Genomic DNA, 22888 nt, shown 5'->3' with positions numbered 1-22888 from the left:
ATGAGTTTATTTGAATGCTTCTCTACTGTATATGAATTTATTTGAATGCTTCTCTACTCAGTAGAGAGCAAATAGTGTCAAGTTAACAGAACTTTTCTGAGGCAGGATAAATGTTTAACTTCATGCCCTTGTATTTGTTGGAGAACTGAGGCAACTTGCTGTGGGTGTATGGGGTTTGTGTTACACTTGCCAATATGAGCTCTGTGGGTCAGGTGTGACAAAGTGATTTTGGTATTTCTCCAGACTCCCGTCAGTGATAGCTCAACATTTCTTTTTTTTTTTTTTTTTTTTTTTTTTTGAGACGGAGTCTCGCTCTGTTGCCCAGGCTGGAGTGCAGTGGTGCGATCTCAGCTCACTGCAAGCTCTGCCTCCCAGGTTCATGCCATTCCCACCTCAGCCTCCCGAGTAGCTGGGACTACAGGCGCCCACCACCACACCTGGCTAATTTTTTGTATTTTTAGTAGAGACAGGGTTTCACCATTCACAGGATGGTCTCGATCTCCTGACCTCGTGATCCGCCCGCCTCGGCCCCCCAAAGTGCTGGGATTACAGGCGTGAGCCACCGTGCCCAGCCATAGCTCAACATTTCTATCTTTCCTTTTACTCTTTTGATTTCCCTAATTTTCAAGTATTATAATTATTACCTCCTTCATTGTTTTCGTGAGGAGTATCTTCTCCCATCCTTCCCTACCCTCCCCTGGCCCCCATTTCTGCTATACCCCAAATGCCTAGGGTTTGGCAATTACATTTTGGTGGTGGGATTGGGGGTTTAAGCTGTATATGGTGGTCTAAAGTGGCCTGGTGAAATTTCTAAATTGTGGGCCTTTAACTTAAATTGATGCCATTCACTCTTTTTTACCACTTGGTTTATTACTTGTGTTTGTAGCATTTGAGTTACTGTTCATTAAAGATACTATGCATGGTTGCTGTGATCTATTACTCTTAGAAAAAAAAAAGCACCATTGAAATTGACTGCAAGTCTTTTTCTAGGCCACTTCTTAGGAATTCCCTGGACGATCTTGTCGGGCCACCTTCCAACCTGGAAGGCCAGAGTGACGAAAGAGCATTATTGGACCAGCTGCACACTCTTCTCAGCAACACAGATGCCACAGGCCTGGAAGAAATTGACAGAGCTTTGGGCATCCCTGAACTTGTCAATCAGGTAGGTTGCATTAACATGGAAGTAGGAGAGTGTATATTTGTGTGTGTGTGTGCATGTGTGCATGTGTACACATTCATGAAGCCACATACAAGAATGCTTGTGTGTGTCTTTCCTAGTACTTGTGTTATATCACTACATTCATGGATACCAGCATTAAATTTGGAAAATATCCTTTTTTGGTCTCAATTCATATGTTAAAATAGAAAATATACTTACGATTGCGATATTACTTTCAACAACACGCTATTTTTGGCAATTGTAGAAATGATTTAGTGAAGCTACTGTACTGTTCTTAAAAATGTGACCTTTTATTCATGTTAAAAGTTCTCATTTTTATAACTATCTTTCTCTACTACTTAGCCAGGCCGTGTGTATTCTCATGAGGCAAGCTTTTTGTTTGTTTGTTTGTTTAAACAAAACTTGTTTACAGTGGCCGATCTGAACATCCTAACATCATGGTGTCCTGTTCCTGTTCACATACCCAGCCTTATGAAAACATGCCATTCACAAATCTGTATTTCTGAAAGACACATTCTGTAGTGACTGTTTTTTCTTTTTTGAGTCGGAGTCTCGCTCTGTCACCCAGGCTGGAGTGCAGTGGCACAATTTGAGCTCACTGCAACCTCCAACTCCAGGGTTCAAGTGATTCTCCTGCCTCAGCCTCGCGAGTAGCTGCGATTACAGGCACCCGCACCACCCCCGGGTAATTTCTTTTGTATTTTTAGTAGAGACGGGGTTTTGCCATGTTGGCCAGGCTGGTCTCAAACTTTTGACCTCAAGTGATCCATCCACCTTGGCCTCCCAAAATGCTGAGATTACAGGCGTGAGCCACCGTGCCCAGCCATGACTGTTTTTATTTAAAGGCTATGGAGGGGCCACTGTATAGGTTTGTGCATTCAGCAGTAAGCAGGAAAGATCATCGGGGCTGTCAGTTGTTGGGGAAATAGATGTGTACATATGGAAGTACACTGCCATGTGGAAAATGCTGTCACAGTGCAGATGGGAAACACTGAGCAGTCCTTGTGTACAGCTTCACGGATACCAGTGACATAGAACCATGGCACTGAGGAGCCGTATTTTATACTCCAACAGAAGTATAAAAGTTCTTTTTTATTTCTTCACTTGTTCAGGCACACTAAATAACCCATCAATTCCTTCCTTCCCTCCTATAGTTCTGTTTTACTGTGTCCTTGTGAGGCAAGTCTAGAAATTAATAATTGTCACTATTACCCTGTGTTGGACTCCTAGTATCCTGAATCTCAAATCGCTTTCTGTCTTGATTTACTCCTTTGTTTTGCTGCAACACAACTTCTATTAACTTCTTCATCCCTACTGCATGAAATAAAATGTTTTGGGTTCTTGTGTGTCTGAAAATATCTTTATTGCACCCTCCTACATGTCTGGCTAGGTATTACATTCTAGGTTTAAAATAATTTTCTCTTATACTTTTGAAAGATTTCTCTGATAGTTTTCTGGCATCTAGTGTGGCCACTGAGTTGTATTTCTTTCTGATTTTGATTCATTTGCATGTGACCCATTTATTCTCTTTGGAATGATTTAGGAACTTTTTCCCTCTGAAATTTTATGATGCTGTATCTTGGTATGGGTCTTTTTTCATTCATTCTGCTGTGTACTAGATGCACTGATATTCCCTTTGGTTTAGGGGTGTTTTATAATTTCTTTATTAACCTTATCTCTCCTGTGTTTTTTTTTTCTGACCTACTTTTCTGGGATTTCTTGTTGACATGTTGGGCATTAAATTCATTCTATATTTTAAAGTCCTCTCCATTTTTCTTGTCTTTGGTTTGCTTGAGTCACATTCAAGCTTGGAAAGTGTTGGACGCTTTTATCGAGTATCTGGTGTTCCCTGACTCTTCTTATATGTTAAGAGTGAGACATTAAGAAGCTGATTTGACACTTTGCAAGTGTGAGCAGCATCAGTTGCCTTTACTGAGGGTAATTAGATGGGGAACTAGCCCTAGCCCTTTTATTTCAGGACTGTCCACATTTTTATTTATTTATTTTTGAGATGGAGTCTCTCCCTATCACCCAGGCTGCAGTGCAGAGGCGCAATTTTGGCTCACTGCAGCCTTTACCTCCTGGGTTCAAGCGATTCTCCTGCCTCAGCCTCCTGAGTAGCTGGGACTACAGGTGCACGCCACCATGCCTGGCTTTTTTTTGTATTTTTGGTAAAGACGGGGTTTCACCATATTGGCTAGGCTGGTCTCGAACTCCTGACCTCGTGATCCACCCGCCTTGGCCTCCCAAAGTGCTGAGATTACAGGTGTGAGCCACTGCGCCTGGCCAGGACTCCCCAGATTTCAACATGTAGAGTTGTTTTCAACCACCACTACCAGTCCTGCCCCCGGTAATCTTTTATTACCTGGTTCCATTTTGGGAGCTGGGCTAGGGAGGCAAGTGTGGGATATTGAATTATAAAATACAAAATTTTATTTAAATTATAAATATGCTAAATATAAAATTTCCTGTTTTCAGCCTCTGCCTCACTCCTTTCATCTGCTCTGCTTGGTGCCCCTGAACCCCAGTACCTTTGTGGGGTAGGTAGAAGGTACGGGCCTTTCAGGAGTCAGGGAGCAGGCAGGGAGGTAGTTGACCTCCTGCTCTATACTCAGACTCCTAACCAACCTCCTCATTTCAGCACCATGCTCTGATCCCCTACCATCCTCACTGGAGTCTCAATAGATCTGTGGGATACATTTGCTCACTTTTCATATATATTTTTCCACTGTAGGCACATAAGTCTAAGTTTTTCTGTTCTGTTGAGCTGGTTCCTACTTCTCTATTCACTTTGTATCTTCTATTATAAATATGGAAATACTTGACCTTTGTTGCCTTCCTTATTAGTGTTTTGTGGATAAATACTACCTTTTAAGTATTTTTTTTTTTAAATAAACTGGATACCTCTTAGTTCCCTTTATTGTCATTTTAGTAGGGTTAGCAAGTGAATGCAGGTAAGCATGCATGATCAGTCTGCCAGGTTTAACTTAAAGTATAGTTTGCTTTATTAAGATATCTTTAGCCAGGCATGATGATGTGTGCCTGTAGTCCCAGCTACTGGGGAGGCTGAGGTGGGAGGATCACATGAACCCAGGTTGATGGGACAAAGTAGAAACATAGTTGCCAGTTACTATGCTAACAGTCCAAGAGGTGTCCTGGGAAGGGTTATAAGGGTGAAATGGAAAGAAGGGAGGGATACATGATATGCCCTGGAGGAAAAATTGACAGGACTTGGTGGTCACACGTGTGTACTCTTGGAAAGGGAGAATGGGAGAATGTGAAGAATCAAATTGTTGGGTTTTGGTTCCTGGGCAATGAATGGTGATGCTGTGTACCGTCACCACTTGATATCTGTGGGAGATTGGTTCCAGGACCCCTGTGGATACCAAAATCCATGGATGCTCAAGTCCCTTATATAAAACAGTCTAGTATTTGCATATAGCCTATGCACATCCTCCCACATAGCTTAAATCAGTTCTACATTACTTATAATACCTAATACAATGTAAATGTTATATATATTATATAGTTGTTACACTGTATTGTTTAGGGAATTATGACAAGAAGAATGATGACTGTGTGTATTCAGTCAGGTACAGCCATGGTTTCCTTCCCCTGGAATGTTTTCAGTCCCCTGTTAGTTGAATCCATGAGTGTGGAACCATGGATATGGAGGGCCAACTGTACTGTGATATAGTAGGGTAGGTTGGAGGAGAACAAGCCTGCTTGGGGGGAAGGGCTGTTGGGAATCATGATGTCTGTTTTCTGCTTGTTAAGTCTGAGATACCTGAGACATCAGGGTGAAGATGTTAAGTAGGCGTTTCCGTAAACAAAATCAAAAGTTCAGAGATGTTTTGGCTGGAGACAAAAATGTGCTCATTATCACCAGTGGATGAGAGCACCTAGTAGAAAACATATCAAGAGAAAATAAGAGAGCCTAGGACTGAACCCTGATGAACAGTTAGCATTCATTCAAGGAAAGGCCAGAGAGATGGGAGAAAATGAGAAGTGCTGCGAAGTACAGTGGGGTGAAGTATGCTTTCAAGGGAGACATGTCAAGGGTGTTGGCTGCATGCTTGGCATTCTGTGACTGTGGATGAGAAAATAAAGGTAAATGCGCAGAACCTGGCAGGCTCTTGTCTTAGCACAGCAGGTTGTTCTCTTCTTCAGAATATCGACTTTTACTTCTTTTTCTGTCACCTGTGGGATGTTATTTTGAATGTATCCTTAGCATGTAGAGAAGTGATGCCTGGCACATAACAAGCATTTACTTAAATACTTGTTGAATGACTGGATTTTTTTTGCACTTTTAGAGCATTTGACTTCTGTTTCTTTCATAGATGTTCTTCACTGTTCTTCTATGTGTTGTGTTTAAGGGACAGGCATTAGAGCCCAAACAGGATGCTTTCCAAGGCCAAGAAGCAGCAGTAATGATGGATCAGAAGGCAGGATTATATGGACAGACATACCCAGCACAGGGGCCTCCAATGCAAGGAGGCTTTCATCTTCAGGGACAATCACCATCTTTTAACTCTATGATGAATCAGATGAACCAGCAAGGCAATTTTCCTCTCCAAGGAATGCATCCGCGAGCCAACATCATGAGACCCCGGACAAACACCCCCAAGCAACTTAGAATGCAGCTTCAGCAGAGGCTGCAGGGCCAGCAGGTAACCAGTCATGTGTTCTTCCCTCTGGCTTCTCCTTCTGTTGTTTTCAGACTATGTTTCTCAGTGTTCTTAACACTCGTGCACTCTATCCCTGTCAACTAAAGAAATTCTTTTTGTTTTACTTCTGTGTAAGGTTTTATTTGTACAAATGGCTCCTTGTTAAGGAGTAGTTTTATGAGAATATTCTATTTTACAGGTTAAAAAGTAAAAAAATGTCAGGAAGGATTGCTGTTGGGGAAGAAAAATGTTAACTTGATGACTGTAGTCTTAAAGGTAGATAAGGTTTTTTTTGAAAAAAATCCTTACTACTAATAACCAAATACTTAAACCTTCTTGATTTCAGCATTTTTAATGGAACTCTGCTTTCTAGATGTTTTATAAAACTAGAGCTGTCTTTTAATATTCTAAAATATGACTTCTGTTTACCCTATTGTTTTCTTAGTCCCCAAGAAATGTTTTAAAATTGTTTTTATTATGTCTTGAGCATACTGAGCTATTAAATGTGGTGGAACCAAACCATATAAGTAGACGAATGCCTTAAGTTTTGTTTTTTTTTTTTTGAGGTGGAGCCTTGCTCTGTCACCCAGGCTGGAGTGCAGTGGCGTGATCTTGCCTCACTGCAACCTCCACCTTCTGGGTTCAGGTGATTCTTGTGCTTCAGCCTCCTGAGTAGCTGGGGAGCCACCCAAGCCCGGCTAGTTTTTGTATTTTTAGTAGAGACAGGGTTTCACCATGTTGGCCAGGCCCATCTTGAACTCCTGACCTCAGGTGATCCTCCTGCCTCAGCCTCCCAAAGTGCTGGGATTACAGGCGTGAGCCACCGCGTGCGGCTGAATGCCTGAGTTTGGAATCCAAAGAGCCAGACTCTCCATTGCATAAATATTCTTAAAACTCAGAAAGGCTGTGTTATTGCATTCATTTTACTTTCTGCCGTTTCTTTTCACTAAAAATCATTTAGGGAAAGCTAATGGAGTTTATTCAGAATTCCTCTGATCAACTTAAAGGTATTTCCCCATGTGCCCGAATAATCCCAGAGAGAGCCTGACTATAAAGCTTTTGAGTTTCTGCTGTGTGTGTGTGTGTGTGTGTGTGTGTGTGTGTGTGTGTGTGTGTGTATATAATTTATTTATTTATTATTATTTTTTCTGATACAGGGTTTCAGGATGGAATGCAGTGGTGCAGTCACAGCTCACTGCAGCCTCGACCTCCCAGGCTTAGGTGATCCTTCCACCTTAGCCACCCAGGTAGCTGGGACTACAGGAGTGTGCCACCACTCTTGGCTAATTTTTTGTAGATGGGGTTTCTCCATGTTGCCCAGGCTGAGCTCAGACTCTTGGGCTCAAGTGATCTGCCCACCTCAGCCTCTCAAAAGGCAGGGATTACAGGTGTGAAGATATACTTTAAGCTGCAAAATCGCACTTTACTTTTTTTTCCCAGTGCCAAACAGTAGCCCATCATATGCTAGCCAAAGACTTTTCAACATTGACCTTTTTGCAGTGTGAAAGTACTGGTTCAGTTTAGATGTGACTTAGCCAGGTTATTGTGTTTGGAGATATCATTACCTCATTGGCTGGTGCTGAGGGTCTGGAAAGCTGTTTTGGCAGACTGACGTGCTCTACTTGCATTCTAACCAACTTGTCTCACCTCAGTTTTTGAATCAGAGCCGACAATCACTTGAATTGAAAATGGAAAACCCTACTGCTGGTGGTGCTGCGGTGATGAGGCCTATGATGCAGCCCCAGGTGAGCTCCCAGGTGAGGATGATGAGCCTCTCCGCATGCATTGCTCTGTGCTCAGGACAGGGCTTGGCCTGTGGTTGGCTCTTGGTAAATGTTTGTTAAACAAATGAAGGTAATTCTGAATTTTTTGTGTAAGAAAGCAGTCGCATTAAAGACTTTCAACTCTTCCATTCTTCTCTCTGGCTGGTGACTGGGAGGAATCAGAGGAGGGAGAGAGCTTTCTTCATTAAAACCACTGATAAGTGTTTTTTTAATTGGTTCCCTTTGTGATCAGTTGCTGTACTGTGAGAACAGCTATCACTTGGCTTTTTAGGAATTTAAAATAATCTGTAAATATTCCTCTGTTCCTGGATTATGAAACAACATGCACACTGGGTAAAATTCTGAAATTATAAAGAAGAAAATAAAGAATACATAATCCTGTTCTCAGTGATAGCCTCTGAGATGACCTGTTTCCTGTAGTAGGAGGGGATATTAAAATTCCCTTCTACTTCCAGCCAGTGGTGGAGACAGTATTGAGGGGTTTTCTTAATGTGTATGAGGCAGATGACCACATAACAATCCTCTACTGTGATTTGAAGTATTGTTTATAATTGTTTTTTAAAAAACAACTGTGAAATGCTCAATTTTTATTGTCTTATGCCTACTTGGAAGTACTGATATTTACATTTTCTTGATAATAAAACATCTTGTGGAAGCTGAGCTAGAATGCCCTACAGAAAGATGATAACAGTTTGCTTTTTGGAGATGATCTGTAGCTAGTAGAGCCGAAATCAGCTTCCTTGTCGTACTTCGGTTATGTCACCTTCTGAACCTCCAAATAGCTTCTCCTTGCCCCTTACCTCTTTCTGAAAGTTTAAAGAAAGTACAAGATTTTCTGGGGTGAACCCCTGCTTATCTGAGTATAACCCCATCTTTTTATTTTTTTTTTGGCTTCATGTTTCAGCCCTCCACCCCAACACACTGAATTCTCATTTTTCTGTAGTTGTCTTTCATAGTTCCTGAAAAATTTGTCCTCAGATTCCACCCCTAAATGTTTTCTCACTTTGTGGAATGTTTCTAGTCATGTTAAAGCTTGACAGTGTGTCGTCTTTTGTCTTTTAACCCCAAATAATTTTCAGGTCCCTCTTCTTCAGTTCTCCCTCCCTCCCCTTGTAATAGCCAGAAAGCTTTTTTTTTTTTTTTGAGAGTCACTGTTGCCCAGGCTGGAGTACAGTGGCATGATTTCGGCTCACTGCAGCCCCAATTCCCTGGGTTTAAGGGATTTTCCTGTCTCAGCCTCCCGAGTAGCTGGGACTACAGGCGCTCACCACCACGGCTGGCTTGTTTTTGTATTTTTAGTAGAGACAGGGTTTCACCATTTTGGCCAGGCTGGTCTCGAACTCCTGACCTCAAGTGATCGCCCACCTTGGCCTCCCAAAGTACTGGGATTACAGGCGTGAGCCCCTGCGCCAGGTCAGAAAGCTTTTATGTAAAGAATTGTATGTTTTGGCTGGCACAGTGGCTCACACCTGTAATTTAAGCACTTTGGGAGGCTGAGGCGGGCGGATCACCTGAGGTTAGGAGTTTGAGACCAGCCTGACTAACACGGTGAAGCACCATCTCTACTAAAAATACGAAAATTAGCCAGAGTGGTGGTGCACACCTGTAATCTCAGCTACTTGGGAGGCTGAGGCAGGAGACTTGCTTGAACCTGGGAGGCGAAGCTTGCGGTGAGGTGAGATCGTGCCACTGCACTCCAGCCTGGGCGACAGAGTGAGACCCTGTTTTTTTTTAAAAAAAAAAAAAAAAAAAAAAAAAAGGCCCTGGGTGTTTTCTGTCTTATACCTGGTGTATTGTGGGGGTACTGTATGTATGCAACTTGCTATATATATGTAATTGCACTCTTTCTTGGGTATTAGCAGAGTTTTCTTAATGCTCAAATGGTCGCCCAACGCAGCAGAGAGCTGCTAAGTCATCACTTCCGACAACAGAGGGTGGCTATGATGATGCAGCAGCAGCAGCAGCAGCAACAGCAACAGCAGCAGCAACAGCAGCAACAGCAGCAAACTCAGGCCTTCAGCCCACCTCCTAATGTGACTGCTTCCCCCAGCATGGATGGGCTTTTGGCGGGACCCGCAATGCCGCAAGCTCCACCACAACAGTTTCCATATCAACCAAATTATGGTAAATCTGACAGTGAAAATATGCCTTCCCCAAGTTAACATTACTAAGGACATAAGCTTCACTACATTTGTTGCAATGAAAGACAAAAACACGATTCACTCCCTCTTTACTTCACAAGGAAAACCAAATTAATTTAAACTATTGGAAAACAAAAATGCTGCAGCACACCGGTAATTGAGACAGGTGTATCCTGTCATAGTTGAGTATCTTTTTCAGGTGTTGTTTTTTTCAGTCCCACTCATTAAGAGTCCCCAAACTCTGGAAGAAACACTGCAAAGTTGTCCCCTTGCCCCTTCTTATATGTTCCAGTATAGTAGAACTCTCTAATCTCTGAATGCTTGGTCAAGTCAGTGAGAGGAATGCACTTTGTGGGCTTTTAAGGTGATTTTCTTGGTGACTTGGATTTATTATTATTTTTTTGAGGTGGGGTCTTGCTCTGTCACCCAGGTTGGAGTGCAGTGGTGCAATCTTGGCTCACTGCAACCTCTGCCTCCCGGGTTCAAGTGATTCTCCTGCCTCAGCCTCCCGAGTAGCTGGGACTACAGGTGCGTTCCACCACCCCCAGCTATTTTTTTTTTGAATTTTTAATGGAGACAGGGTTTCACCATGTTAGCCAGGATGGTCTCAATCTCCTGACCTCGTGATCTGCCTGCATCGGCCTCCCAAAGTGCTGGGATTACAGGCGTGAGCCACTGCGCCTGGCCCTGGATTTATTATTAATTACAGATGCAGATACCTCTTCAGTTCAGCCTTTGAGAGGTTCCAGGAACGTGGTGGGGATAAAGGTGTCTATTGGGGAGCCCTGTCATCTGAGGATTATAACTCCCCTGCCCTTTAAAGAGGGATGGAGTGACGTGAGTTGAGTGATAGAGTCCCTTTTCTACAGAAAGCCCATTGAAGCAACTGATCTTTCAGTGATCCAGATGGTGCTCCTTTCTGTAGTAAGCCTGTTACTCTAGTTGTCATCTTGGTGAGAATCTAGAATACCTGGGGGGTAGCATCTTATAGCACTCTGTATCTTATACTTATCACTTCCCTCCACCACCACCCCCTTTCAAAAAAAACAAATTACTACAGAAATCTGATATTCTAAGGAGAAGGCATTTGGGCATTTTTATTTCTTCTGTTTTATTTTTGTAAGGAATGGGACAACAACCAGATCCAGCCTTTGGTCGAGTGTCTAGTCCTTCCAATGCAATGATGTCGTCAAGAATGGGTGCCTCCCAGAATCCCATGATGCAACACCCACAGGCTGCATCCATCTATCAGTCCTCAGAAATGAAGGGCTGGCCATCAGGAAATTTGGCCAGGAACAGGTAAAGAACAGTGACTTACAAAGTTAGTCACATCCTAGTCCCAGAAGCCCAAGAACTGAATGTATTTTTCAGTCAAGCCTTTTTGGATGGAGAGATTGAAAGGACTGGGTTCATATTAGAAGGTGTGTTATTTGGCTTGTCCATTTTGAGAGTCCTTCAAGCATGCACATTATCTATTAGGGTATCTAGTATAGAAAGCTGTGAAAAATGGATCACAGGCTGTCAGGGAGTTTTCTCTCTAACATTCTCAGCTTAAGTATAGCAATGTTTGACACAATTGTAATTTCTGTGGGCATGCCCTTTGTCGCTAAAGTGACTTCCAGAGGTAATATTACCATTTCTTTACTTACAGCTCCTTTTCCCAGCAGCAGTTTGCCCACCAGGGGAATCCTGCAGTGTATAGTATGGTGCACATGAATGGCAGCAGTGGTCACATGGGACAGATGAACATGAACGCCATGCCCATGTCTGGCATGCCTATGGGTCCTGATCAGGTATGGGATCGATTCCTTACCTTTTTCAAAAAGTTTTTCTTGTTCTCTGGATAGAACTAAAGCCTCGGCTATAATCAGAATGTCCTAGGTATATTTTAACTTGAATGTATAACTTAAAATACAGTAATTGAAAAAACTTGGTTTGAAGGCACTGGGCCATTGGATACTTTTGGTAAGCCAGAGCTGCATTGTAAGATGGGATCTCAGGAACCTCAGTCACTCAGCTAGAGCTGCACTGTAAGCCATGAATGTGGACATGGGTATTTTTTTGTTGTGCAAAGTATGTGTTTTACTCAGTTTTTTTTTTTTTTCCTGGTTGCTGACAGAAATACTGCTGACATCTCTGCACCAGGACCTCTTAAGGAAACCACTGTACAAATGACACTACTCTAGGATTATTGGGAAGGAATCATTGTTCCAGGCATCCATCTTTGAAGAAAGGACCAGCTTTGAGCTCCGTCAAGGGTATTTTAAGTGATGTCATTTGAGCAGGACTGGATTTTAAGCCGAAGGGCAATATCTACGTGTTTTTTTTCCCCTCTTCCTGCTGTGTATCATGGTGTTCAAAACAGAAATGTTTTTTGGCATTCCACCTCCTAGGGATATAATTCTGGAGACATGGAGTGTTACTGATCATAAAACTTTTGTGTCACTTTTTTTCTGCCTTGCTAGCCAAAATCTCTTAAATACACGTAGGTGGGCCAGAGAACATTGGAAGAATCAAGAGAGATGAGAGATTAGAACATCTGGTTTCTCTAGTTGCAGTATTGGACAAAGAGCATAGTTCCAGCCTTCAGGTGTTTTTGTCACTACCAAGTAGTTCTGTGTTGACCCTTTGTCCAGTGGAATTGGTGATTCTGAATTGTCCTTTACTGATGGTGTTGAGTTGCTCTGTCCCTATTATTTGTCCTAGACTTTCTCCTAATGAAGGTTTTCATTTGCCGTTCATGTCATGTAATACTTCACCTCCAGGAACTGTCATGGATGTCTAAATGGCTTTGCAGAAGGGAAATGAGATGACAGTATTTAATTGCAGCAGTAGCAAACTTTTCACATGCTAATGTGCAGCTGAGTGCACTTTATTTAAAAAGAATGGATAAATGCAATATTCTTGAGGTCTTGAGGGAATAGTGAAACACATTCCTGGTTTTTGCCTACACTTATGTGTTAGACAAGAACTATGATTTTTTTTTTGAAGTACTGGTGTCACCCTTTGCCTATATGGTAGAGCAATAATGCTTTTTGAAAATAAACTTCTGAAAACCCAAGGCCAGGTACTGCATTCTGAATCAGAATCTCGCAGTGTTTCTGTGAATAGATTTTTTTGTAAATATGACCTTTAAGATATCATATTATGTAAAATATGTATATACCTTTTTTTGTAGGTCACAACAACTCATTTTTACAGAGTTTGTGAAGCTAAATATTTAACATTGTTGATTTCAGTAAGCTGTGTGGTGAGGCTACCAGTGGAAGAGACATCCCTTGACTTTTGTGGCCTGGGGGAGGGGTAGTGCTCCACAGCTTTTCCTTCCCCACCCCCCAGCCTTAGATGCCTCGCTCTTTTCAATCTCTTAATCTAAATGCTTTTTAAAGAGATTATTTGTTTAGATGTAGGCATTTTAATTTTTTAAAAATTCCTCTACCAGAACTAAGCACTTTGTTAATTTGGGGGGAAAGAATAGATATGGGGAAATAAACTTAAAAAAAAAAATCAGGAATTAAAAAAAATCGAGCAATTTGAAGAGGACCTTTTGGATTTTAAGCAGTCCGAAATAATAGCAATTCATGGGTTTTGTGTTTGTGTATGTTCAATTATGTTACCTTTTCATCCCCTTTAGGAGCGTTTTCAGATTTTGGTTGCTAAGACCTGAATCCCACATTGAGATCTCGAGTAGAATCCTTGGTGTGGTTTCTGGTGTCTGCTCAGCTGTCCCCTCATTCTACTAATGTGATGCTTTCATTATGTCCCTGTGGATTAGAATATTGTCACTGTTATTTCTTAAGGAACTCAGTACCCAGAACAGCCAGTTTTACTGTGATTCAGAGCCACAATCTGAGCACCTGTTAAACCCCTCCCTCTTCTGCCCCCTGCCACTTTCTGCTGTTGCCTCTCTTTCTTTGACACCTGTTTTAGTCAGTTGGGAGGAAAGGAAAAATCAAGTTTAATTCCCTTTATCTGGGTTACTTCATTGGGTTCAAATAGTTGAAGGAATTGGGTTTCTGAATATGAATTTCAGAGGTCTCTGCTAGCCTTGGTGTCATTTTCTAGCAATAACTGAGAGCCAGTTAATTTTAAGAATTTCACACATTTAGCCAATCTTTCTAGATATCTCTGAAGGTAAGATCATTTAATATCTTTGATATGTTTACGAGTAAGTGAATCCTGATTATTTCCAGACCCACCACTAGAGTGGATCTTATTTTCAAAGCAGTATAGACAATTATGAGTTTGCCCTCTTTCCCCTACCAAGTTCAAAATATATCTAAGATTGTAAATCCAAAAACTTCCATTGTAGTGGCCTGTGCTTATCAGATAGTATACTCTCCTGTTTGGAGACAGAGGTACAACCAAGTCAGTCTGTCTCTTTTTCAGCTCAATCCTTCTTTAAGTTATGTGTGTGGGGAGAAATAGAATGGTGCTCTTATCTTTCTTGACTTTAAAAAATTATTAAAAACAAAAAAAATAAATTTTTTTGCAATCCTTTCCTCAGACCTGGCTCCAGGCTAACTGGAAGGCAGCACTCCCTTTTTTATATAGTAGAAAAATGAAGTTTATTATAAGTTTTTATATTTTCTACTTGTTCATTTGGTGCAAACTCAAGATTTTGATTTTCTTTTAATAGGTGCAGTCTTTGAGACAATTTGTTTTTACCTGTATTGCCCTTTATCTTTTTTAGATAATTCTTTGTACTCCTGCTGTCTACCTCTCCTCACACCCCAGCACCCCCCATTTTTTTCAAACCGTGGTATCTGTTGGGTGAGCAGTATAATCTTTTCATCTGCTTTTAGAATGTGGGATATTTCCAGTACCTACTTTTTTTTTGCTGAATCCAAAGATATATAAATAAAATATATATATTTTATAAAGGTCAGAATGATATAAAGGAGATACATGTTTCTTCCTTTAAAAAATAAATGGAAGTTACATTGTTAATGTTCATATTATGATGCCACTTTTCTAAACTTTATCTGGATTGAAAGGTGTAAATATCAATAACAGTGCTACTTAGTTATCAGTATTTAATATCTGAGGTGAGTTTGGGGTATCTATATTAGGGGTAGGGTATTACAGAAGATAATTGGCTTGATGTCCTAGAAGTTCTTTGATCCAGAGGTAGGTGCAGCTGAAAGTAAACAGAATGGATTGCCAGTTACATGTATGCCTGCCCAGTTACCTTTTTATTTGCAGAAGCTGTGAGTTTTGTTCACAATTAGGTTCCTAGGAGCAAAACCTCAAGGACTGATTTATTGTTTTCAACTCCAAGGCACACTGTTAATAAATGAGCAGGGTGTTTTCTCCCTTCCTAATATATGGAATTTCGAAGAATAAAATATGAGAGCAATATTTAAATTCTCAGGAATTGACTTATACTCTTGAGAATGAATTCAGTTTCAATCAAGTTTACATTATGTTGCTTAAAAAAAAAATAGAAATTATTCTTTATCTTGCAAAGAATCGAAACCACATGAAATGACTTATGGGGGACGGTGAGCTGTGACTGCTTTGCTGACCATTTTGGATGTCATTGTAAATAAAGGTTTCTATTTAAAATTGGAGCCTAAAGAGTTTTTTTTTTTTTTTTTTTTTAATCCCTGTTGGATTAAGGGTAAAGGAGGTTAAGGAAGCCTATTTCAAATAATGGTAACAGTTTCTAAGAAGTTAAAAAACGCCACTAGGGAGTTGCTAGGGAGCCTTGGCCTGTTTGGGGCATTGAAACAAATGTGGGTGCTTTAGGGATTATCTCCGTCATCTGTTAAATGAGAAATGGGTTGGACTGGTGATAGTTGAAATCTGTCAACTACTTGTATCAGGTTAGACTGCCTGATACACAAAGAAGGGTTGGCCAAGGCGAATTTCTTTGCAATTGATTAATACTTTTAAAAAATGAAGTACCAAAGCTGGTATACTATGAGACTTACCTGTAGTCCCTTGAAGTATGGTAGAGTTTAGTCAGTCTACAACCATCTACTCCCTTTTTAAGAAATCTTCTAAACCCAAGGCATTTTCTTCCAAAAAGATGTTGACTGGTAGTATCTTGAATACTTAAAAAAAAAACAGACACACCAAAAAACTCCCAAGAAATGGCCTTTTACAAAATGTCAAAGGTTTCTTCATACCAACTGCTGGTCATTGGCTGGGGTTTTGAACACTGTATGACAATACTTATACTACAAAATTTTTTTTACAAATACAGTTTCATCAAAACTTGGGACATACATCAACTTCATTTCTTTTCAGTACCTTAAAAAAAAAAACATCAGTTCTGGGACATAACAAAGAAATACTAGGAGAAATGGTATCTGGACAGGAACAGAAATGTCCACAACTGTGAGGGATTTTCTTTTACACTGGCCACAGAGCGTTTATTGACACCACCACTCCTGAAAATTGGGATTTCTTATTAGGTTCCCCTAAAAGTTCCCATGTTGGTTACATGTAAATAGTCAGTCACATATATACAATGAAGGCAGTTTCTTCAGAGGCAACCAGGGTTTATAGTGCTAGGTAAATGTCATCTCTTTTGTGCTACTGACTCATTGTCAAACGTCTCTGCACTGTTTTCAGCCTCTCCACGTTGCCTCTGTCCTGCTTCTTAGTTCTTTCTTTGTGACAAACCAAAAGAATAAGAGGATTTAGAACAGGACTGCTTTTCCCCTAAGATTTAAAAATTCCAATGACTTTCGCCCTTGGGGGAAATTTCCAAGGAAATCTCTCTTGCTCTCTCTCTTCGTTTTCCTTTGTGAGCTTCTGGGGGAGGGTTAGTGGTGACTTTTTGATACGAAAAAATGCATTTTGTGCAGCTGGTGAGGTATAATCCAAAGCAAAAGCAGGGGCAAAAATGGACTTCCTGAAGTTCTCTCTGCTCCTGCTGGTTATCCTCCAGAATCTGCCATGTTGACTGAGAGTGAGTGCCTGCTTTCTCAGGCCTCCTGGCCAATAGCACAGGTCTGCTGGAAATCACCCACATGGTTTTTCATTGCCTGTGCAGTCAGGTGATGCCTCTGTGTTTTTGGAGGTCCACCTCTGTTGTTTCTTAACCTTCCCAGCCTTCCCACAGTTGTCCCCTAAAGAACAAAACAAACTCATCTTAGCCTTAGCTATTACGGTCTTTATCATGACTTCCTAATCGATCCCATAGCTGAGGAAGCTTTGCTTCAAGGCTGCTGAGAATGAATATTTCTAGGTTACTTAGAAAGGGATTGCTACCACCTAGTCACCTCAATTTTTAGTTGTTTACTTATACACTCAATGCCTGGCAAGGATGGCATTTAAGGATCTGGATAGAATAGTGGCTTAAGGAGATTGTGATATGTAAAGATTCTGTACCTTAATTCTAGAAGCAACGAAGAAAGGCTTAGGTGGCCTGTTACTAATGTCCTATTAAAGCCACACAGGATTATATGCATATAAAGGAAGAAATGAGTAGACCAGAGGTTGCAAGTGGCAGCTCACCAAGGGGGATAATTTGCCCACATGGTTAACTTAATGTCAAATTGCATGATAATGATAATTCTCACACATAACCTGCATTTTTGGATTTGGTAAATGAATTAGAAAATCTGGCAAATCTCAGCCTATTCCTGCGGGGAGCAAACTGGCCCGCTCCCTTTAGAATAGAGGTGAACTTTCCAGGTTGCCAGTTTTTTAGTCCCTGCCAGCCTCCAATGGCACTGGAGTGAGAGTTTGTAGCATGGGCTTTTTGGAAACCATTTAATGAGGCCATCCTACTGCTGACGTTGTATACCAGTTAGCACTTTTGCAGCCACAGCCTTCAAGATGCCTAGCAATTTATAATATGTAAATGCCTCTCAACCTCTAAGTAATAGCTCAAGTTTACCAAGCACAGATTATAGCGAAAACAGCAGTGTACTGGACAAGGCATTAATCTAAAACATGAAATGGATTCAAGTGTTTTCTTAGGGAAAGATGTGCATTAGTACTTCCCCCCTACCCTCATCATGAGAACAAATGAAGGGTGGTATGTAAGAAATGGCATGCAAATAGAATAGCATTGGCAAAATGAAGCAGTTAGAACCAGATCTCTATTTGTAAGCTGGTTCCTCAACTCACAGTGATTTGGAAGAAGGTCTCTTCATTTCTGGCCACTTTCGACGCTGAAACTGCCTAAGTTTTCAAGTGTCAAAAGGAGAATGAATGTTAACCATCACCAAGAAAGAAAAAGTCCCCAAAGAACTATACAAAGAAGGTCTCCTAGGTGACACCGATCTTTGGTGGGTGATCCTGGTCTCGGGCAGACCAGAGGAAGGGCAGTTTCTCAACATAACAGGTGCAGACTCACAGAGATGAGACTGAAGGATGGGCCAAGATAGAACTTTGTTTAGGCTTTAATAATAAAACGAAATACCTGTATTGCTCATAGCTTCCTCCATCTTTAAGTCCTAAATGAAGGAGAAATGAAAAAACAAAGCAGGAGCAGATAGTTTAGGCAAAACAACCCCAACACACCAGAAAACCATCTTACGCTTTTTTGTCACAATCCCATGATGCTGATAGTGTTCCCTACTCAGAGTAGACTGAATTATGAGGGGAACCTGCCCTAAGTCTCCTAGGTAGCCTTGTAGATTGCCTAAAATCCAGTGTCACCATGATCAGTTTCAGGACCCTGATGGCTTCATTCAGTGCTGACCTTAGTCATGGTGAGGGAGGTAGACACGGGCATGAAGATGTGTGGACAGAGGACAGAAAGCCAAGAGCTCTGACCAAGTGCAGGAGGGAGTTCCCCTTTGGGCTCTGGGGAAGTTTTCCTGAGGATGTGGCAGGATCAAGTGCGTGGGCTCTGGGGTCAGCCCACCTTGTTCACTTTACTCCATAAAATGAGGATAAGAAGATTCACCTCAAAAGCTTGTCAGCTAACACATGTAAAATGCTCAGCACAGAGCCTGGCACACAGTGACTAATATGTCATTGCACTTTGATCACAAGAGTAGCAGCACTTGAGTGGCAGAGGTTAGGAAGCTACTAGTGAAAATGTGATCACATCAGGCTCCTTCTGTAAACACATTAGCTCTTCCCTCTTCATAACTAGAGCCGACTGTAGCATCTAAATTCTTCCTCCTAAGCTGTGTAGCCATTTTCCTGACATGAACTCTAGGCATCCTCCTAGACACAGTCCCTTCCCCAAGGGACTTCAAATACCAAGGGTTTGTTTTAGGCCACTCTCTCTCACTAGTAAGTGAACTTCATTTTTCTTTTAGCTTTGTTTTCTTTTTTATATATATATATATATATATATATTTTTTTTTTTTATTTTTAGAGATGGGGCGACAGCTCTGTCTCCCAGGCTGGAGTGCAGTGGTGCTATCATAGCTCACTGTAACCTTGAACTCCTGGGCTCAAGTATCCTCCCACCTCAGCCTTCCAAAGCCCTGGAATCATAGGCATGAGCAACCATGCCTATTTAGCTTTTTTCATCTTAAAATATCTATCTAGTTGGCATTCTAAATTTAAAACTGCAGATTTTGTCCTGTCCCAAACAAAACGCAGGATTTACCTGGGACTCCTAATCCTGCACCTCCCATTCTGGGGGCTTCACCACCTGAATCTGAAATCCATCATCTTCACTGCTCCCACCTCTAGTCCAAGCCACCACCATTTCTCCCTGGATAACTGGACCATCTTCGCTGTTTTCTCCCATAAAGTCCCATTCTCCACCTAGCAATGTCGGTGTCCAGGTCAAAAACCTCCATTGGCTTCCTGATACACCTCAAATGAAATCTAAACTCTACCGTGGCCTAGGAAGCCCCGCACAGGGTGGCCCGATGCCCTCCCGCCACTCTCCACTGGCCTCAGTTGTGCTGGCTGCACCCCCTGAGCTGCTTTCTGTTCCTCACACTTTAAGCTTCCTGGAACGCCATCCCTCCATGTTTTCTCAGCAGTCGACTGCGTCCTACTCTTCAGGACTCAGTTCAAGGTCTGACCCTGGTTTTATTTAGCGGTACCGTTCCCCAGTCACACTGGATTCTACCATCCAGTTTTACTCTTTCCATACAAGCAAGAGGCCTCCCGCTGTGGACTGCTCTTCTTAGGACAACACTGACTCCACACAAGTCAGTGAGGATGGGGTCATCTTTAGTCAACATGGTTTCAGGTGCAAGTTATCAGGAAATGTTTGTTGAATGCATGAGTGAACAAAAGGGAGGAAAATGAAATGAGAGGGAATTCCGTGTGTTTCCTGGGCAGTTGGTGCAGGTGTTCCTCTCTCAAGAAGCACAGCTTGTCAAAGGTCATCTGCCTGCTATGGACAGGGGCTCTCATGACTCGTCTGGAACTGTATCACCTCCCAAAGCCTGGTGATTTCGGGCTCATTACTGGGGTAGACACCACCTCCTGAGTCCCTTCCTTTGGTTACCCTGCTCTCCAAGGGCCCCATGTTGGGGTGCCTACTCACCCAGGTCCATGTTTCGAGTCCGGGGGTTACACTGCTTGTAACCCTTGCAGCTCCTCAGCTCCATGAGCTGTACGTGTAGCTGGTTGAGGACATCCCTGTCCAGTGTGTTCACTGCGTTCATCAGCTAGTTGCAAAAAAAGGTAGTCTGTCAACAAGGTAAGTACAGGGACTCTCCCCCTGCCCTTCTTCTACCAGCCAGGGGACATATTTCAGGCAGGTAGCGAGTGGAAGGTGCTAGGGGCTGGTGACCTGCTTACTCCAACTTCTGCAAGAGCCAGCGTTTGGAAGAGTTAGGTGACTTTTTGGCTTCGAGTCCCACCAGGTTCTCTCTTAATGAGAATGAAAACTCAGGAGAATAAAAACCATGTCTGTGTATTTAACATTGGAGTTCTGCAGCCACTGGTCAGGAAACTTCCCAAGCTTGGAAAGAAAGCCTTCCAAGTCTTGGTTTTCTCAGCAGCCTTCATTCAGGGGCCCTCAGCTCCTCCTGATTGCAAAGCAGCCATTTGATGAAAGGACGGGTAAGTGGCCTGGGTTCCTGTGTAATCTGGGAGCTACCGGTGATGGACTTCACCTACCCCTTTGGTAAAGTATGAGGGTGAACCTATCTAAGAAGAAAGACTGGACACCTATATAGTAATTAAAGCATTTGTGCTGCTGACATTTAAACATCAGATTTCATTTAAAAAATTATTTCAGGCTTTTCTTGAAAGGTTGAAGCCTGGGCAATACCAAGGCCACAGTACAGGAAAGCTCTAGTGCTGGAGCTCAGTAGTGACTGTCCCTGTACAAGGGCCCACATGTTCTGATGACCAGACATGCCACTGCTCCTTTTGGTCTTGTGTGGTCCTGGGCCACTTGAGTCATGTGTGTTTAGATGGCTTACTATACGGAAGCACTTAGCAGAGTGCTTGGTGCAGTGTGTTACTGTTACATTAGCTGTGTGGTCCGTGTAGGTCCTGCAGTGGGTAATATTTGGCTTGATTCTACAGCTTGACAGTTTTAGGAGTCTTCACAAGTTCTGGCAAAACCTGGTTGAATGCTGCATGTTAAGTTAGAGGGAAGAAGCCATATATATTACACACGCAGGGTGATGGAGGCAAAATAGGCTGATTGAACACGGAACCCTCAATCTCAGCAGCTTCACAACTTACTCCCACTGGCTCAGGGACTCAGTGGGACTTGGACAATTTGTCATCACTTCCCTGAGGTTGGAGGGGCCTACCTGGCAGCACTGGTGTACCCCACACCCCCATCTCCCTAGCTCGGGTTGTCTGTACCTGGTAGGGGTCTGTGTTGAGATCAAAGTACTCTAGGAAGCCAGTTGCAAATTCACAGAAGAGGAAATTGTGAGTCTCATTGATGGTCCTCATGCACCAGTACGTGTTATTGTTGGCGCTGGTGCAGGCACAGAAAGGCCCCACTGCCAAGGAAGAGAGAGCATGTCCTGAGTGCCTGTGGGAGGAGACCCCATCTGCCAACAGTGATTCCTGTCAGAGACAGCCCTCAAAACCAGTTCGCCAAATGCCAAGAGGCTGTCCCGAGCACCGTGGACCCCTGGTGTTGGGGACCCCCTTTCTGAGAGAGATCTGGGTCACTAAGTGGAGAAGTTTCTTGACCCCCTGGGCCCCAGCCTGTCCACTCCTGCCCTGGGCTTGCTCACGTGTCCAGAAAGGCGCCGTCTGCCAGTGCTGGTTGTCGTGGGTGAAGCATGTGAGGCCTGGCATGCTGCACGTGTCGTTGTTCTGCAGGCGCTTGAGCAGCTTGCGGAGTTTCTTCTTGCGCTTCTGCTCCCGCAACAGCCACACCTTGTCCTTCTCTTGCAGGCCCTTCCTATGGACGCAGAGGGCCACACACACCTTGGGCCTCTGAGAGATCAGTGACCCCGTGTCTCTGCTCTTCCTGTCCACCTAAGGGCTGCGCTGAGGCTTCTCCAACAGAGAGCCACAGGCATAGCAATTCAGGGTCCCAAGTCCCAGTGCTGATCCAAGGCAGAGCTGGGACCAGAACATGGATCTTGTCATTCTACTTTAACTCCCAAGGGGGCACAAGCTGGGGACAGAACCAGGCAGCTACTGGGACTGCTGTTGACACCCCTTTCCCCTCCTTCCTGTGTCCTGCCCTGCTTGGTGGAGTTGCGGCAACCGCATTTAGCCACAAGGGGGCGTCGGAAGCCTGCTCAGTGCTGATTGGGAAGTAAGGCCTCTTCAGGGCCACTGTGGACTTCCCAGGGAAGGGCCTGGACTTCTTTCCTTTTCTTCTGTGTTTTAGCTTAAGGGAGGGCCACCTCCTCACGCAGGCCTCTGCATCTCTTCCCCAGGACCTCAAGCTGCTCTTACCTGAAAGGATGCAGACTGGAGCCTTTGTGCTTGAGGCGGCCTTTATGCTGGGTGTGGTAGCTGTAACAGACCCCCCAGCCCCAGGCTTCAGGAGTGGCTCAGAGGGCTCCACTGGCAGGTGCAAGCTGTGATTTCTGGGACTCCCGTGTGTTGCTGCTGCCCCACCCCTGTCCCTCCTTCTGGGGTGGTGGTGGGGAGGGTACCACCCTATCCTCAGGGCAGCAGGTACCTGCCTGAGTGGCTTCTTTCTCCAAGCATGAGCCAGGACTCTGCCTGGACTTTTGCTAGACTTTAGCAGGTAGGGTTAATTGTAATTTAGCCACGACTAGAAGCTGGGCCTGGCTTTAGGTG

General features: G+C 43.0%; 2 protein-coding genes across 16 annotated transcripts in view; one reads left to right on the top strand and one right to left on the bottom strand.

The window, feature by feature from the left end:
* NCOA3 (nuclear receptor coactivator 3) overlaps positions 1-15345 on the top strand; it is a 152442-nt gene extending 137097 nt beyond the window's left edge. For 7 of the 10 annotated variants that reach the window (XM_032142946.2, XM_032142941.2, XM_032142942.2 and 4 more), the window contains 7 exons: positions 991-1162; positions 5557-5850; positions 7500-7604; positions 9491-9755; positions 10897-11071; positions 11424-11565; positions 11892-15345. In XM_032142946.2, coding sequence (XP_031998837.1) covers positions 991-1162; positions 5557-5850; positions 7500-7604; positions 9491-9755; positions 10897-11071; positions 11424-11565; positions 11892-11903 — 1165 coding nt within the window. In that variant the 3' untranslated portion in view covers positions 11904-15345. The remainder of the gene's footprint in view (positions 1-990; positions 1163-5556; positions 5851-7499; positions 7605-9490; positions 9756-10896; positions 11072-11423; positions 11566-11891) is intronic. The other 3 variants (XM_058433254.1, XM_058433253.1, XM_058433252.1) reach the window with 3 other exon arrangements.
* Positions 15346-16125: 780 nt separating this feature from the next.
* Positions 16126-22888, bottom strand: part of SULF2 (sulfatase 2) — a 132339-nt gene continuing 125576 nt past the window's right edge. For all 6 annotated transcript variants that reach the window (XM_032142950.2, XM_032142951.2, XM_032142953.2 and 3 more), the window contains 7 exons: positions 22538-22597; positions 21862-22031; positions 21479-21621; positions 20199-20322; positions 18156-18189; positions 17861-17914; positions 16126-16854 (listed from right to left, as the gene is read on the bottom strand). In XM_032142950.2, coding sequence (XP_031998841.1) covers positions 16824-16854; positions 17861-17914; positions 18156-18189; positions 20199-20322; positions 21479-21621; positions 21862-22031; positions 22538-22597 — 616 coding nt within the window. In that variant the 3' untranslated portion in view covers positions 16126-16823. The remainder of the gene's footprint in view (positions 16855-17860; positions 17915-18155; positions 18190-20198; positions 20323-21478; positions 21622-21861; positions 22032-22537; positions 22598-22888) is intronic.

Source organism: Hylobates moloch, unplaced genomic scaffold (genome assembly GCF_009828535.3).
Source record: "Hylobates moloch isolate HMO894 unplaced genomic scaffold, HMol_V3 SCAFFOLD_21, whole genome shotgun sequence".
Lineage (NCBI taxonomy): Eukaryota > Metazoa > Chordata > Mammalia > Primates > Hylobatidae > Hylobates > Hylobates moloch.
Note: the sequence above shows the minus strand (reverse complement) of the source record. Positions and strands in the feature narration are given on the sequence as shown.